Source organism: Protopterus annectens, chromosome 1.part0, assembly GCF_019279795.1.
Source record: "Protopterus annectens isolate FY-2018-M chromosome 1.part0, PAN1.0, whole genome shotgun sequence".
Taxonomy (NCBI): domain Eukaryota; kingdom Metazoa; phylum Chordata; order Ceratodontiformes; family Protopteridae; genus Protopterus; species Protopterus annectens.
In genome coordinates this window covers 836,954,679-836,968,134 of record NC_056725.1, presented here as the reverse complement: position 1 = coordinate 836,968,134, position 13,456 = coordinate 836,954,679, and the positions used below count along the sequence as shown (strand labels likewise).

Below are 13,456 nucleotides of genomic sequence, written 5' to 3'. Positions count from 1 at the left end.
GTGGAACTGCATGCTAACAGCTAGCAATTCATTTAAAACTTAGTCTAGCATTGCTAGACTAGCAATTTTCTAAATTTATTATAGGCTTTGTCCAGATTTCTTCGTTAAGGGGTTGAGAGGTATGATTCGCCTTTTTCTGTCAACTTTTCAGGTTACTAGAACTAAAAGTTTACAGTGTCTGCTTGTTACTGATTATTTCCGAATTTATAAGATGCAGAGATCCATGCCCGCAAATTTTACTGAGAATATTACAGAAAGAATCAACAGGCGTTACAGGCAAGTGTTGAACATTTAAATGACAAACATGTTTAAACCGAGTGCATCAATGCAATCTGTTTCACAATAATTTGCACATCAGACTGCTAATTCAGTCACGAAAGGCAATGAAGCAAAGAAACTTTGTAAACTGCAAGAAGTCTTCCGGCATGCAACTACAGTATAATCGGAAATAATCTGTAAATAAATAGGTTTATACTTAATTATTCCCTGTCTTAGCACATGTGAGCTCAATACAAAAGTACAGTTCTCTCTTTTAAGCAGGCCTAACTTAGCGGAAAAAAAACCCACGAACGTTTCTGCATTATACACATTAGTATCACTATCGTACCCTTATCGCCGACAAGCAGCCCTCCCCTCGCCTCACTTACGAATGGAAACTGAATGAAACTTGACCACACCCGCGGAACTCCGAAGGGCTCAAATATAATCATTTTACTTAGGTAATGTTTTACGCACGTGACTCTAGTTCTGCAATTACCTCTAAAGAATATATACCGCTTTTCTTTTGAATATACAGTCGCGCCTTCAACTTGTTATGTAATGAAGGCTACTCTAAGTCGAAGCAGAGTGACTGCCAGTGCCACAGCTATAACAGAGCAGAAATCCTGCCAAGGCTTCGTGCTTCCGTAAAGTAATATACTCTCCTAAGGCAGTAAATTAGAGTAAGTCTTCCGGTAGCCCAAGGCAGCACCCAAAGATAGTTTACAATAAATGTAAAACTACAGCCAAAAGCAAAAGTGAACAAGGGCTGAAGGTCACTGCTTCAAGAAACACTTTGTCAGTTGTTAGTTGTCTTAACTAGTTTCTCATTACTTTTTGTGATACAGATTTAGAGGTCAGTGCGTGCAGCAATGGATAAGTTTCGGAGCGTCCTGAACCTGAGCATGCAGCAGCAGAAGACCTTGGGCATGGGCATGCTCGCGCTGCTGACAGTAGGAGGGGAGCACCTCTTCTCAGTCGTTGTCTTCCAGTGCCCGTGCAGCTCGTGGAACTTCTGCTACGGCATGGTCTTCCTTCTCGTGCCAGCCCTCATCTTTTTCGTGATTGGTTACTTGCTGAGCGCACGCACCTGGAAGCTCCTCACCGGCTGCTGTGTCCGCTCTGGTGGCTGCTTTGGTAGAAGGCGAAGGAACTGTCCACGTTGTTTGTACGTGTTCTTCCTCACCACTGTGGAAGCGTCAGTGGTGCCCTTTACCTGGATTTCGGTGGCTCTCCTTAATGGAACTTATTATGAATGTGCTATGACTGGCTTTGATAGTAAATTTTACCGTGACAGCGTGTGCACAGGCAGGCCAGAGGAATGTGTGGACAATCTAAGCAGCTTTCCATGCAAAAGGACCACTTCTTCACTGACAGCTCCTGTCATAGACGATGTGTTAAAGCACATTCGTGCACAAGCGCAGGTAATGTTACTTTTGCAACGAATGCACAGCACTAGAAATTTTAAGTATTTGCAAACAAATTTCTTGGGGGGGGGGGCATGGGCTTCAGCAACCAGCTCAGCCACACTAAATTAGGGATACCACCCATCCCACTTTGTGAGGGACAGTCCCTCTTTGGGCAGTTGTGTCCTGCAAAAAAACTGAAAAAATGGCAAATGTCCTGAGATTTTAGGACAAAATTATTTCCTATATTTTATGTGATAGTTGCATGAAACAGTTATTCTGCGTCTGAAACACCTAAATGTTATAAGAAACAGAATAAGCAACTAAAATGCTACAAGAATAATCTTTTATTTTGGCAAAAAAGTGAAGTTGCTTCCTTGGTACTGGCTGTGGGTATGTTTCGCCCTGCAAAATCTGACGTTTGTACCACAAATGTCCCACTTTGGGCATTTGAAAAGGTGGCAACCGTACACTAAACTCTCAAAAGTCTTTATATGTTATAATATGTTTGTATTAATTATGTAGTTTCCTAGTCAGATAAGATGAGTTACCACGTTTGCGTAGCTTTTTCAATATGTTTTTTAAAGTGTGCATCGTGAACTTTGCATTTTCTTATCATGTTAAACATCCGTTTCATTCGTTCATTCCATAAAGATATTTACTTTTATCCTGTCCAGAGTCTCGGGCCTCTCAACTGTATATAATTTTGGAGAATGTCCTTTTTTGGTGGTGAGGAGGTGGCTCGTCCAAAAATTTGTTTTCTGGCCAGTCACTGAGGTTAATACCGCTCAACCAAGGAGGCAAAGGCTCAAAATCAGTGACAGATTTGTACTTATAAACTTAGAAAGTTGCTAGAATAAAAGGCTGTGTATTAGCATGAATTTTGTGAAAGATGTGAAGTCTGAAAATCAATGTCAGTCATCATTTAGTAAATCCAGTCCTCAATGATTTGCCAGTAAAACACAATTTTTATGAGGAACAGACTAAAATTATCAGGAAAAAATCTAGACATTCTGCAAAAGTCCAGACAGTTGAGAGGTATGGTGAGGACTGAAGTCGCTAAATGTGACAAACATTTGAGTTTCAGACTTTTAATCTCTCAGAAAATGCATGCGAAAGCAAAAGCAATTATTCTGTCAACTTTCAAAGTTCGTAAGAGCAATTTTTAAAATCTGTCCCTGATTTGGGCCTTTGTCCAGCCATTATTTCTGACTTTGTCCAGAATTCTTATGGTTAGAGCCTTCCCTGAAAGAAGTATAAGGCAGAAAATTTAAACGTCGGATGGCACCCTGATCCACAGTAGAATGCATGCATATATATTTGTGCACAGACACCAAAGGCATACTAGCAATTGAGGGGACCACCAGATCACCTAACTATTTGTCTGGGGAAATTGGCATGCTGATCCACAGTAGAATGCATGCATATATATTTGTGCACAGACACCAAAGGCATACCAGCAATTGAGGGGACCACCAGATCACCTAGCTATATGTCTGGGGAAATTGGCACATCTGGGAAACCCACACAAACATAGGGAGTACATGCACACTTCATAGAGGAGCAATCCACTGTGGAATTGATCAAAAGAACCAAGAACTGTGAGGTAGGAATACTAACCACTGTACAACCAGGACAAGTGTCAGGCCCTGCAAACTGTATCATTAAGGTAATTATTCATTGTCTTAGAATGGAAGTGAACATTCTCCTACTTACCAGTAAACAAAAGCACACTTGTAGTAGAATAGAATGGCCTGACCACAGTCATGCATTTACTGAGCCATTAAAATGAGGGGCATGACGAAGGCAAATTAATAAAGCATTATGCCAGTGAATGGAATTCAAAAATTATCAAATGTGGGTAAAGGGAAAGACTTGGCAGGAAATCAGTTGGGCCAAAAGAGTAGCATATCTCTTGAAAATTAATTAGCAGTCCCAAAAAAAACAACTCAACCAACACCATTGATTGAAGGTGTTTGCAAAGGTAGTCAGGCAATATGAAGGTCCCAGGCCTTGGTCCATCCAGCCTGCCCAATAAAGTTCACAAGGGTTCAGGACTTCAAGCTGCCAAAAGTGGTCAAAGCCTGTCTGACTGAAGGAGCCAAGCTGTCCAATACCAGTAGCACCCTCCTACAAGGCCTCCAGTACAATGTTATTTATCCACATTTGTCTTTGTTTGTCACCTTTCCCAAAGCACACCTAGCAGGATTTCCATAAGCCTTAGCTTTAGATCATAAACAGTTCTTGGCATGCCCAATCCTGATAAGTGTGTACCCCATTTTATCAGTAGAACTTATGTCCATCCATCCATCCTCAGCCCCTTTTCCCATTTTTTGCACATGGGGTCGGGGTGTCAATTCATTTTTTGCACATTTGTTCGAGGTGTCACTTCAGCAGTGACAATCATCTCGAGCCAAGGTTTACACCACCGGGTGGCTAGACCTGCCATGGTAGTTCATTTGTACCACTCACTCACACACACACTCTCACCTACAGCCAATTTAAAGTGTCCAGTCCACCTACTGCATGTCTTTGGAATGTGGGAGAAAACCGGAGCACAAGGATGAAACTCGCATGACCATAGGGAGGACATGCAGACTCCACACAGAAGGCACCCTAACCAAGAATCGAACTGGAGAACCTCTTGCTGTGAGGCAACAATGCTAACCACTGCACCACCGTGGCCAACTAACCTGTCTTTAAATTAATGTCTAGGTGTTGAAGTACAATTACGCACACTGATGGCACTATCTGCCTGACAAACCTGTTTGTTAAAATTTATTTATTAATTTATTTATTTATTTTACATTTGTTACCAGGAAAGTCTGACTGGACAGGGGAAGAAAGTTCCACATATAACATAAATTAATAAAGTACAATTTCACAGTTACAGAAGAATAACAGTATATATTTTACATCAGATAAAACTAGGATAATTACACTTTAAACTGTACAGCAACTAAAAGTAGGGTGAAAATGTTACACTATACAAGTTACAAAGATGAAGCACCTTAAACTGTACAAGCAAAATAACATTCAGTATGATATAGTATTATAATAATATAAAGTATACATACACCAAGTGTTTATTCTTAGAAGAAGCAGTAATTGTTGAGAGGACTAGAGAGGTAGAGGAATGAGACTTGCAAGATAAAGAGAAGTCTAATGCCTGAAAATCAGGGAGGAGTGTATACCCTGGGTGGGCAAGAAGGAGATGGTGTTAGACTAGCTTGGGGAGTCTCACTTACTGATCAAATTAGCTTGTAGGTGTCTTTTTAGAGATTTCTTAAAGTGAGCTGAGGACATTGTGGCTGCTATATTAGTGGGCAAGGTGTTCCATTTTTTAGATATACATTTTGAATAGAGGGAGGCTCCTGCTGAGTTGTTGGTTTTAATGACTTGAAGGAGAGGTTTGTCGTTGGAACGCAGGACCCGAGTAGTGAAGGATGTATTAGGTTTTGTAATGCAGGGGTTTCATCAGGCTAGTAAAGACCCTTATGGGTTAATGTAAGCTGGTTGTAATGGAGAAGATAGGGAAGTTCAAGCCAGTTGAGTTGTTTAAGGACTGAGCAGTTGTATGTTTGATGTGGGCTATTGGGGTTCAACTTTGCAATTTTGTTATAGCAGGCAGCAAGCTTAGTTATATCCGATTTACTAAGATTGATGAGGATAGGAGAAGCATATAGAAATGTAAAGATGAGATGTGTTTGTGCTGTTTTAGCCCTGGTGCTGTTTGTGAGGAATTCATTATTTCTATATAGTCCCCCTAGTTTTTTATGTACTTTCTTAATGGTGAGTGTAATGTGAGTGTCAAATTTCATATTGCAGTCTTAACTCCAAGAACTTTGTTGTGAGTAACAGGAGAGATAGTAGTTTTATTTTTAGACGTGATAGTAAACTGGAGGAAGAATGTATTAAGTTAGGAGGGGTGAGGTTATAGTCGGTTGGAATATGAGAAGTTTGGTTTTGTTAGGGTTTAGTATTAGTTGAGAGTCGGTAAGCCAATCTTCTACAGAAAGGAAAGAGGCCTGCATTTTCAGTTGCAGTTCTTGGAGTGAAGGAGAGGAACAGATTAGTTCTGAGTCATCGGCGTAATGGATGACTGAAACATGTAGAGTAAAGGTATGGAGGTTGTTAGTGAAGATAGAGAAAAGTAAAGGACCAAGGATGGAGCCTCTGGGTACGCCCAATGAAACTGGTAATAAAGGGGAGAGTTCTTGTCTCCACTGCACTGGTTGCTGTCTATTATAGGTTCATAGGTAGGTACTAGGCTACTGGCCCTAGGGCCTATATAAGCCTAGCCAAATGGTACCCTGGCTTTTGCCACCCAAGAAAGTTATTTTCCTGTGCCCCTGTCAAGCAGAGACACAGAAGTGATCCCCGGGGTGAATTTCCTATCTCCCATTCATTCATCAAGATTTTTCTTGAAGAGTGCTAATGGGGAGCTTTGTTTGATATAGATAGGTAGTTTGTTCCAGAGTATGGGAAGTCCCTGGGACAGGAATCTATCCCTCCAGCATGTTCTGTTTATTGTTCTGACAAGGTTTTGGTCCCTAGAGCTTGTAGCTCGAAGGGATTGGGATTTCTTTAAGTGGAGCAAGTTATTTGTTAAATAACTTTGAAACCAGGTAATGGTGGGTTTGCTAAGATTCAGTTCTGGGAGGGATTTAACCATATTAAATGCCTTAGAGAGATCAAGAAGGGTAGCAGCGACATTGTTGCCATTATTTCTGTGGTTATTTACTATATGAGTGAATGACATAAGGGCTGTTGTGGTGCTGTGATAGGGCCTGAAGCCATGTTGTGTGTTTGTGAGAAGGTTGTCTTTGCTGAAGTAATCCATGATTTGTGTGTATACACACCTCTCCAGTATTTTGGACAGAGACGAGAGTATTGCTATAGGCCGATAGTTGGTTAACTCTTTTGAGTTACCACTATGTGGAGTGGAATAATGTGAGAAAAATTTTCCAGATCTCAGTCTCAGGGACTAGATTTTTGGATATTGAACTATTGATAAGAATGGATACAGGGTATGCAATGGCATCAGCAGCTATTTTCCAAAATTTAGCTGGGAGCTTTTCAGCAGCTAAGGTGGTTTTAGTTTCTTAAGAAGTTTCGTAATTGTATCAGTAGAGACAGGATGAAAGGTAAAGCCATTGTTTTTAATATGGTAATTGGCTAGTTGGTTGAAGGATGGACAGCTCTGAGAGGCAGGTAGTGCAAGAATGATTGATTCAGTGAAGAAATTGTTGAAATGGGTGGCAACATTGAGTGAGGTATCAATTATGGTTGGAGAGTACCTGATTTTCCAGGAAGGAGAATGTTGTTAAGATTCAGTTCTGGGAGGGATTTAACCATATTAAATGCCTTAGAGAGATCAAGAGGGATAGCAGCGACATTGTTGCCATTATTTCTGTGGTTATTTACTATATGAGTGAATGACATAAGGGCTGTTGTGGTGCTGTGATAGGGCCTGAAGCCATGTTGTGTGTTTGTGTGAAGGTTGTCTTTGTTGAAGTAATCCATGATTTGTGTGTATACACACCTCTCCAGTATTTTGGACAGAGACGAGAGTATTGCTATAGGCCGATAGTTGGTTAACTCTTTTGAATAATGTGAGAACATTTTTCCAGATCTCAGTCTCAGGGACTAGATTTTTGGATATTAAACTATTGATAAGAATGGATACAGGGTATGCAATGGCATCAGCAGCTAAGGTGGTTTTAGTTTCTTAAGAAGTTTCTTAATTGTATCAGTAGAGACAGGATGAAAGGTAAAGCCATTGTTTTTAATATGGTAATTGGGTAGTTGGTTGAAGGATGGACAGCTCTGAGAGGCAGGTAGTGCAAGAATGATTGATTCAGTGAAGAAATTGTTGAAATGGGTGGCAACATTGAGTGAGGTATCAATTATGGTTGGAGGGGGAGTACCTGATTTTCCAGGAAGGAGAATGTTGTTAATGACTGTCCAGAATTTTTAGGGGTTATTTTAATATCTAGTTTGTATATTGTGGTAGTAGCTAATTTTGTCTATTTTGACACGTTTCTTTGACTTGTTGTGAAGTTCATGATATGCCTGTTTTTCGGTATGGGATTCAGTTTTGTGCCAGTGGGCCCAGGCTTTATTTCTGGGCCTTGTGAAGCTCTAGAAGAAGAAAAACAATCAGTAAGGTGAGTTATAATTGAAGTAGAAGTGGAATAATAGTAGAGAAGAAAGGATTGAAGGGATTTGTTAGAGTTGATTGTAGAGGTACAAGTTGGCTTAGGGAGACAGGAAACAGTGGGGAATGGAGGGTAGGAAAAAGGAGCGGAGAGAGAGAGAGTGAGCTGCTGACTGAGTAAGTTATTAAAGAAAGGAGGAGAAAAGACAAGTAGGTAATATAGGAGGATAGTAGAGGTAACAGATAAGAGGATGGTGTTGCCTAGGATACTGTAATAAGTTTCTACAAAGGGTACTTAATAGAAGGTAAACAGGAGGTAATCAGCTTAAGAACAAGTGGAGAGTAGGGTGATATGGGGTTAAGAGTGCTTGGGAAAAGAGAGGTGATGTATGAGGGAGCCATGTAGAATGATACCGAGGAATAGGGGCAAAATGAAAAAGACCAGTTCAGTTACACATACATCCCCTGTTTGTGGTAAAGGATCCTGGGTAATAGGTTCAGGTTTCCACTGGGTGGGATAGATTTTCCTGGGGTCATCCTTGTCTTGGGACTCTCTGTCACAACCCATGGAGAAAGGAGAGTTCAGTTATGGGTGTACATCATCCCCTGTTTGTGGTCAAGGATCCTGGTTCAGGCTTCCACCATGAAGGATAGATTTTCTTGGTGTCATCTTTATCTTTGGACATTCTGGCATGACTGTGGAAAAAGGAGAGGTCAGTTATGGGTGTGTGTCATCTCCTGTTCATGGTCAAAGATCCTGGGTAGTAGGTTCAGGCTTCCACCAGGAAGAACAGATTTTCCTGTGGTCAGCTTTGTCTTGGGACTCTCTCTGGCATGACCGTAGAGAAAGGAGACATCAGTTGTGGGTGTACGTCATTCCCTGTTTGTGGTCAAGGATCCTGGGTAGTAGGTTCAGGCTTCCACTAGGAGGGATAGATTTTCCTGGGGTCAGCTTTGTCTTCTCACTCTGGCATGACCGTGGAGAAAAGAGAGGTCAGTTATGGGTGTACGTCAGCTTATGTTGTTTTACAGGTCTTGATAATTCCAAGTGGTGTTTGTACATCACCCTGGGGCTATACTTTCATAGGATCATAGGATCGTAGGAGGTTACTAGGCTAATGACCCTAGGGCCCTTACAAGCCTAACCACATTTTACCCTTATTTCCACGATCAGCACTTATAACCCCTGTCCAAAAGGGATATAGGTGGAACCCCTGGGGTGAATTTACATACCCATCCAATCGTCCAGACTGCATTTGAAGAGGGCCAATGAGGTGCTACTGCTTTTATGTTTCTAGCTGTCCCCCATTCAGGCTGTTGTATAATTTATGACCAAATCAGTTTAATTGTCAGCATACCTCTCAAGCTCTTAGTGCAAGAAATCTGGAGAAAGCCTGACAAAATGCAAGGACAGAGGCCCAAAAGTAGGGACACATTTTAAATATTGCTCTTATAAACTTAGAAAGTTGCTAGAGTAACATGATTTGTGTTAACATGCACTTTCTGAAGGATTTGAAGTCTGAAACTCAAATGTATGCCATTATTTAGTGACGTCAGTCCTCAGATTATCCCAGTGATTTGCCAGAAAACCACAGAGTTTATGAAGAATAGACTAAAAATATGAGGCAAAAATCTGGACATCCTACAAAAATCCGGACAGTTGAGAGGTATGATTGTCTGCCACCTCTGCAGTGTTTGCATGAAATTGTACTTTGTTTTTTTTTGTTTTTTTTTTTCTTTTTAAGTACAAGGGAAGGGAGAACAACAAAGGACATAGTGTGATGTCATTCCCTCTTATATGTAATACAGTAAAATTTAGGTTTGGCAGTTTCTGAGCATGATCCTTCATGATACCCTGTAACTGTCTCCATTTCTGCCTCCTCACAACCAGCCATCATATCCATGCCTTCTACTGTTTCAGTCCCAGGTGGCTCCACCTGACTCACAAAGCTGCCAACCTGCATGGTAGGTTAAGAGTGACCAATAACCCACACCTCTAGTGGCCCTGCCTTGGCATCTGCAAAATAAATGGGATAGAAAAAGTGCATTGAAAAAATGTAATTATCTGTTTTTAAGTCACAGTTCATGTGGTCATGAGCTTTTATCCTGTAGCAGAATATGATAAAAACAAGCTTAGAGTAAGTCACTTGAAAATTAACTTAGAAGTCACATTCCTGTATACTTTAACATTGTATTCATTAGTTAAACTTTAATTTGTTTGTAGTTTATAAAGGTTTAAACAAAATTTGCAAATAAGTTACATATTCCTCTTCTCTGTTACCATCTATCACTCTGTCTTCACCCACCCTTCTTTCTACAAATGTCACTCCTAATTCTCTTTTACCACTCATTTCATTTATATCTCAAAATTAAATCAACCTTTTGCTGTTCACCCTTTTTAAATGACTCAGTACTCTGTGTTGTGTTTAACTATATTTGAATAGAGTATAATTAGTATAGAAGAGACCCGCGGTGGTGGTGCTGCGGTAGCGTTGCCACCTCACAGTAAGACGCTGTCTGGTTCGATTCTCAGCTAGAGCGTCTTCTGCATGGAGACATGCGTGAATGGGTGTACCTTCGTTGAAGGTTGTGCGTCAGGCCTGGCAAGCCGGTATGTAAAAATCAACTGCCAGTCATTAGCGGACTGCTGTGGCGACCCCTAACCGGGAAAAGCCGAAAGACACAAACAAATAATTAGTATAGAAGCCTTCCAATTGTGTATGTACATTTAATACCTTCTTATCTATTTTGACACTGTAAAATTTAGTTTAATTATATTCTGCTTGACATTGCTGATATTATATAACTTAAAAGATGTTGACTGTCCTACATTTACTGGAGCTTTTCTTCCTTGGCCACTACTGAAAAGGAGCCTTTGTGGCCAGCTGGGCTTTCCCAATCGACAAATGTAAAATAAACAAATTAATACTTTATGTAATGACTAATGAAAATTAGAGGTTAATTTGTAGTGACCGTGATGATAGGTAATTATGGGATAATGCTGATAGCCAGTGTTTTGGAAGGGGAGAGGCAGTTTCCAGAAGCCTCCTTCCTCAGATTGCAGTTTGAGGAGAGTGCATGCCTTTACAGAATTTGCCAGTATTTTCTACCAGATTCCCTGTTCTAGTTCCAGAATGTCTTAACCATATTGTAAGATTAGATATGAAGGTACTTTACCGTAGTTAGCTGGAAACACTGTATGCCATGAGACTGAGAAATAAAAGTCTGAATTACCCAAGTTCGTGTTTCAGTAGGTGTCAGTCTCTCCCTTATGAACCAAGTTCAGCATGAATTCTCCAAACACTGTAGTTCATTTAATAAGGTTTTATTAGATGTTCACAATATCCTAAGTACTGTCTCCATTAACAGTTCTGATAAACAATTCAAGTTGCTGTACATCATTATGATTGTCTTGAACAATGTAAACTGACAGTCTCTAGATGACCTGTTTTCTGTACTCATGCTCAAGAGAGTGTTAGACATCTTTTCTGAAGTAATAGGTCGAATGAACTTACTAACCTTAACTGCGTGCTATCCTGAACACAGCATATTATATTCTCCTTTTCAGTAATTTTCCTCTTTTGACTATGTCCACCCCCTAATCCTTGATCCTTAGGCTACGGCTTGTTTTTATCTTAACTTCTCTCTTGATTTTTTCCTTGAGAAAAGAACATAACAAGTACTCTCTGCAATCTTCCCTTGACAAACTGTTATTTCAGCAAGGTCAACATTCGGTGGAAGATTCTTTGGTTTTGCTTTCTAAAATGTATGCATAAATAAAACACCATTTCTAGCTTATTTTATTCTTTAGTCTGTCTGTCTGTAAAATGAAACACCCTGATCTAACACATATCCATTGATTTACATTCCACAATCTGCTGATTCAGTGAATTTCTTATGACCTCTACACTGTTTCTTTTTGTCACACCCCTGAGAACATTGGGGAGGAGTCTAGTTCATGCACCTCTGTCTTCTCACTTCTAGTGTGCATATATTAAAGATAGCCATTTTGCCTGCTTCCTTTATACTAACTTCTTTTAAGTTCAGCTATAATCAGAAGCTGGAAAACAAATGTTTCTGATCATATCTTGTTCTTGTATGATAATGTCTCTAATTGACATTCTGTAGCTGGTACTGTTTCTGATTTGGTTTCCCCCACAATGACGGAATAGGGACAGCGATTCATGTAACTGTCCTTCATTTTCAGCACCCTGTTTGGGAACTCCACCCCAGCCTAATATCCTTCTTCCTGAAAAAATAACTTGAATTATGCAATAAAATAAATTTTACATTCAAAAACGCCAAATCACATGTTCCTCATAGAAACAAGTTCTGTCATCCCCACAAGAGGAGATAACATACTTGATCTCATCATCACGAACATGGGAGCACAATGTTCAACACCGGAGGTGTACCCCTCACTGGTGAGATCAGACCACAAACTAATCTCGCTGGAGGTCCTCATCCCACCCCCACCTGAAATAAAAAAGACCACAGTAAAGAACTTCTCAAAAGCCGACTTCACACTTCTAAAGACTAGTGTGGTGTCCTTTAAGGCCCCGAGGCGGAAAACAGTACTCAAGCCGCTGAATCACTTACAAATGCCTTCTACCAGCACCTGCAGGACTGCATGGATAAGGCAATCCCAAGCAAAACAAAGACTCTTTGTACCAAAGGCAAGCGTCCAGTCTGGTGGACCCCAGCCATAAACAAACTCTACAACAAAAGGAGGAAGCTACTACAAGATAGAGCAAAATCCTTAAAAGGTAAGACACCCTTGATCACTATAAGTAAAAACTAAAAGCTCTCATAAAATCATCCAAAGCAAATTTCGAGAGAAAAATAGCTAAAGACTCAAAAGACAATCATAAGGCCTTCTTTAGCTATGTTAGAAACCTGGGAGGAAACTCCCAGATATGCTCAGAGCTAGTTCAAAATGATGTGAAGATTACTGATCCTACAGACATTGCCAACATACTGGCTGACAGGTTCAGTGCAAACCCCTCCCCAAAAGGAGAGATATCTATACCAAACGATTGCAGCCCCCAAACATCTCCAGCCTAAGTGAGAACTGCTCTCTCCAAAGCAAAAACACAGCATCCATGGGACCTGATGGTGTCTGTGTGCTCCATGAACTCAATGAGGAATTAAACCCACAGCTAGGACAGCTGTTTAATCAAAGTCTTACCTCTGGATCATTTAGCCAGGGAGGCGCACTGCAACTGTGGTACCACTTCACAAAGGCGGTGCCTCCACCGACCCTGGAAATTACCGCCCATTAGCTTGACAAGCCTTATCTGCAAAGCCATGGAGAGGATCATAATGGACCTCATAAATAAAGACATAGGGAATTTGCAGACTTTGGATCCAACCCAGTTTGGCTTTGTCAAAGGCAGATCATGCCTTTTAAACTTGGTTGACTTTTTCAAACAGTCACCAAAGCCATTGATGAGGGAAAGGCAGTCCATACAGCCTACCTCGATCTGGCTAAGGCCTTGATACAATACCCCACTCGGGTATCATTGAAAAACTCATCAGCTTAAATGTCAACCCATACATCACAAGATGGGTTGCAAACTGGCTGAGTGACAGAACCCACAGGGTCAGAGTTGCTGGCGCCATGTCAGACTCA

At 40.7% G+C, this 13,456-nt stretch overlaps 1 protein-coding gene across 1 annotated transcript in view; it reads left to right on the top strand.

Moving 5' to 3' along the window:
- Positions 1-648: 648 nt before the first annotated feature.
- LOC122794983 (calcium homeostasis modulator protein 6-like) overlaps positions 649-13,456 on the top strand; it is a 226,352-nt gene continuing 213,544 nt past the window's right edge. Inside the window, exon 1 of the mRNA XM_044063576.1 lies at positions 649-1,682. Within this exon, the coding sequence (XP_043919511.1) occupies positions 1,131-1,682 (552 nt within the window). The 5' untranslated portion in view covers positions 649-1,130. The remainder of the gene's footprint in view (positions 1,683-13,456) is intronic.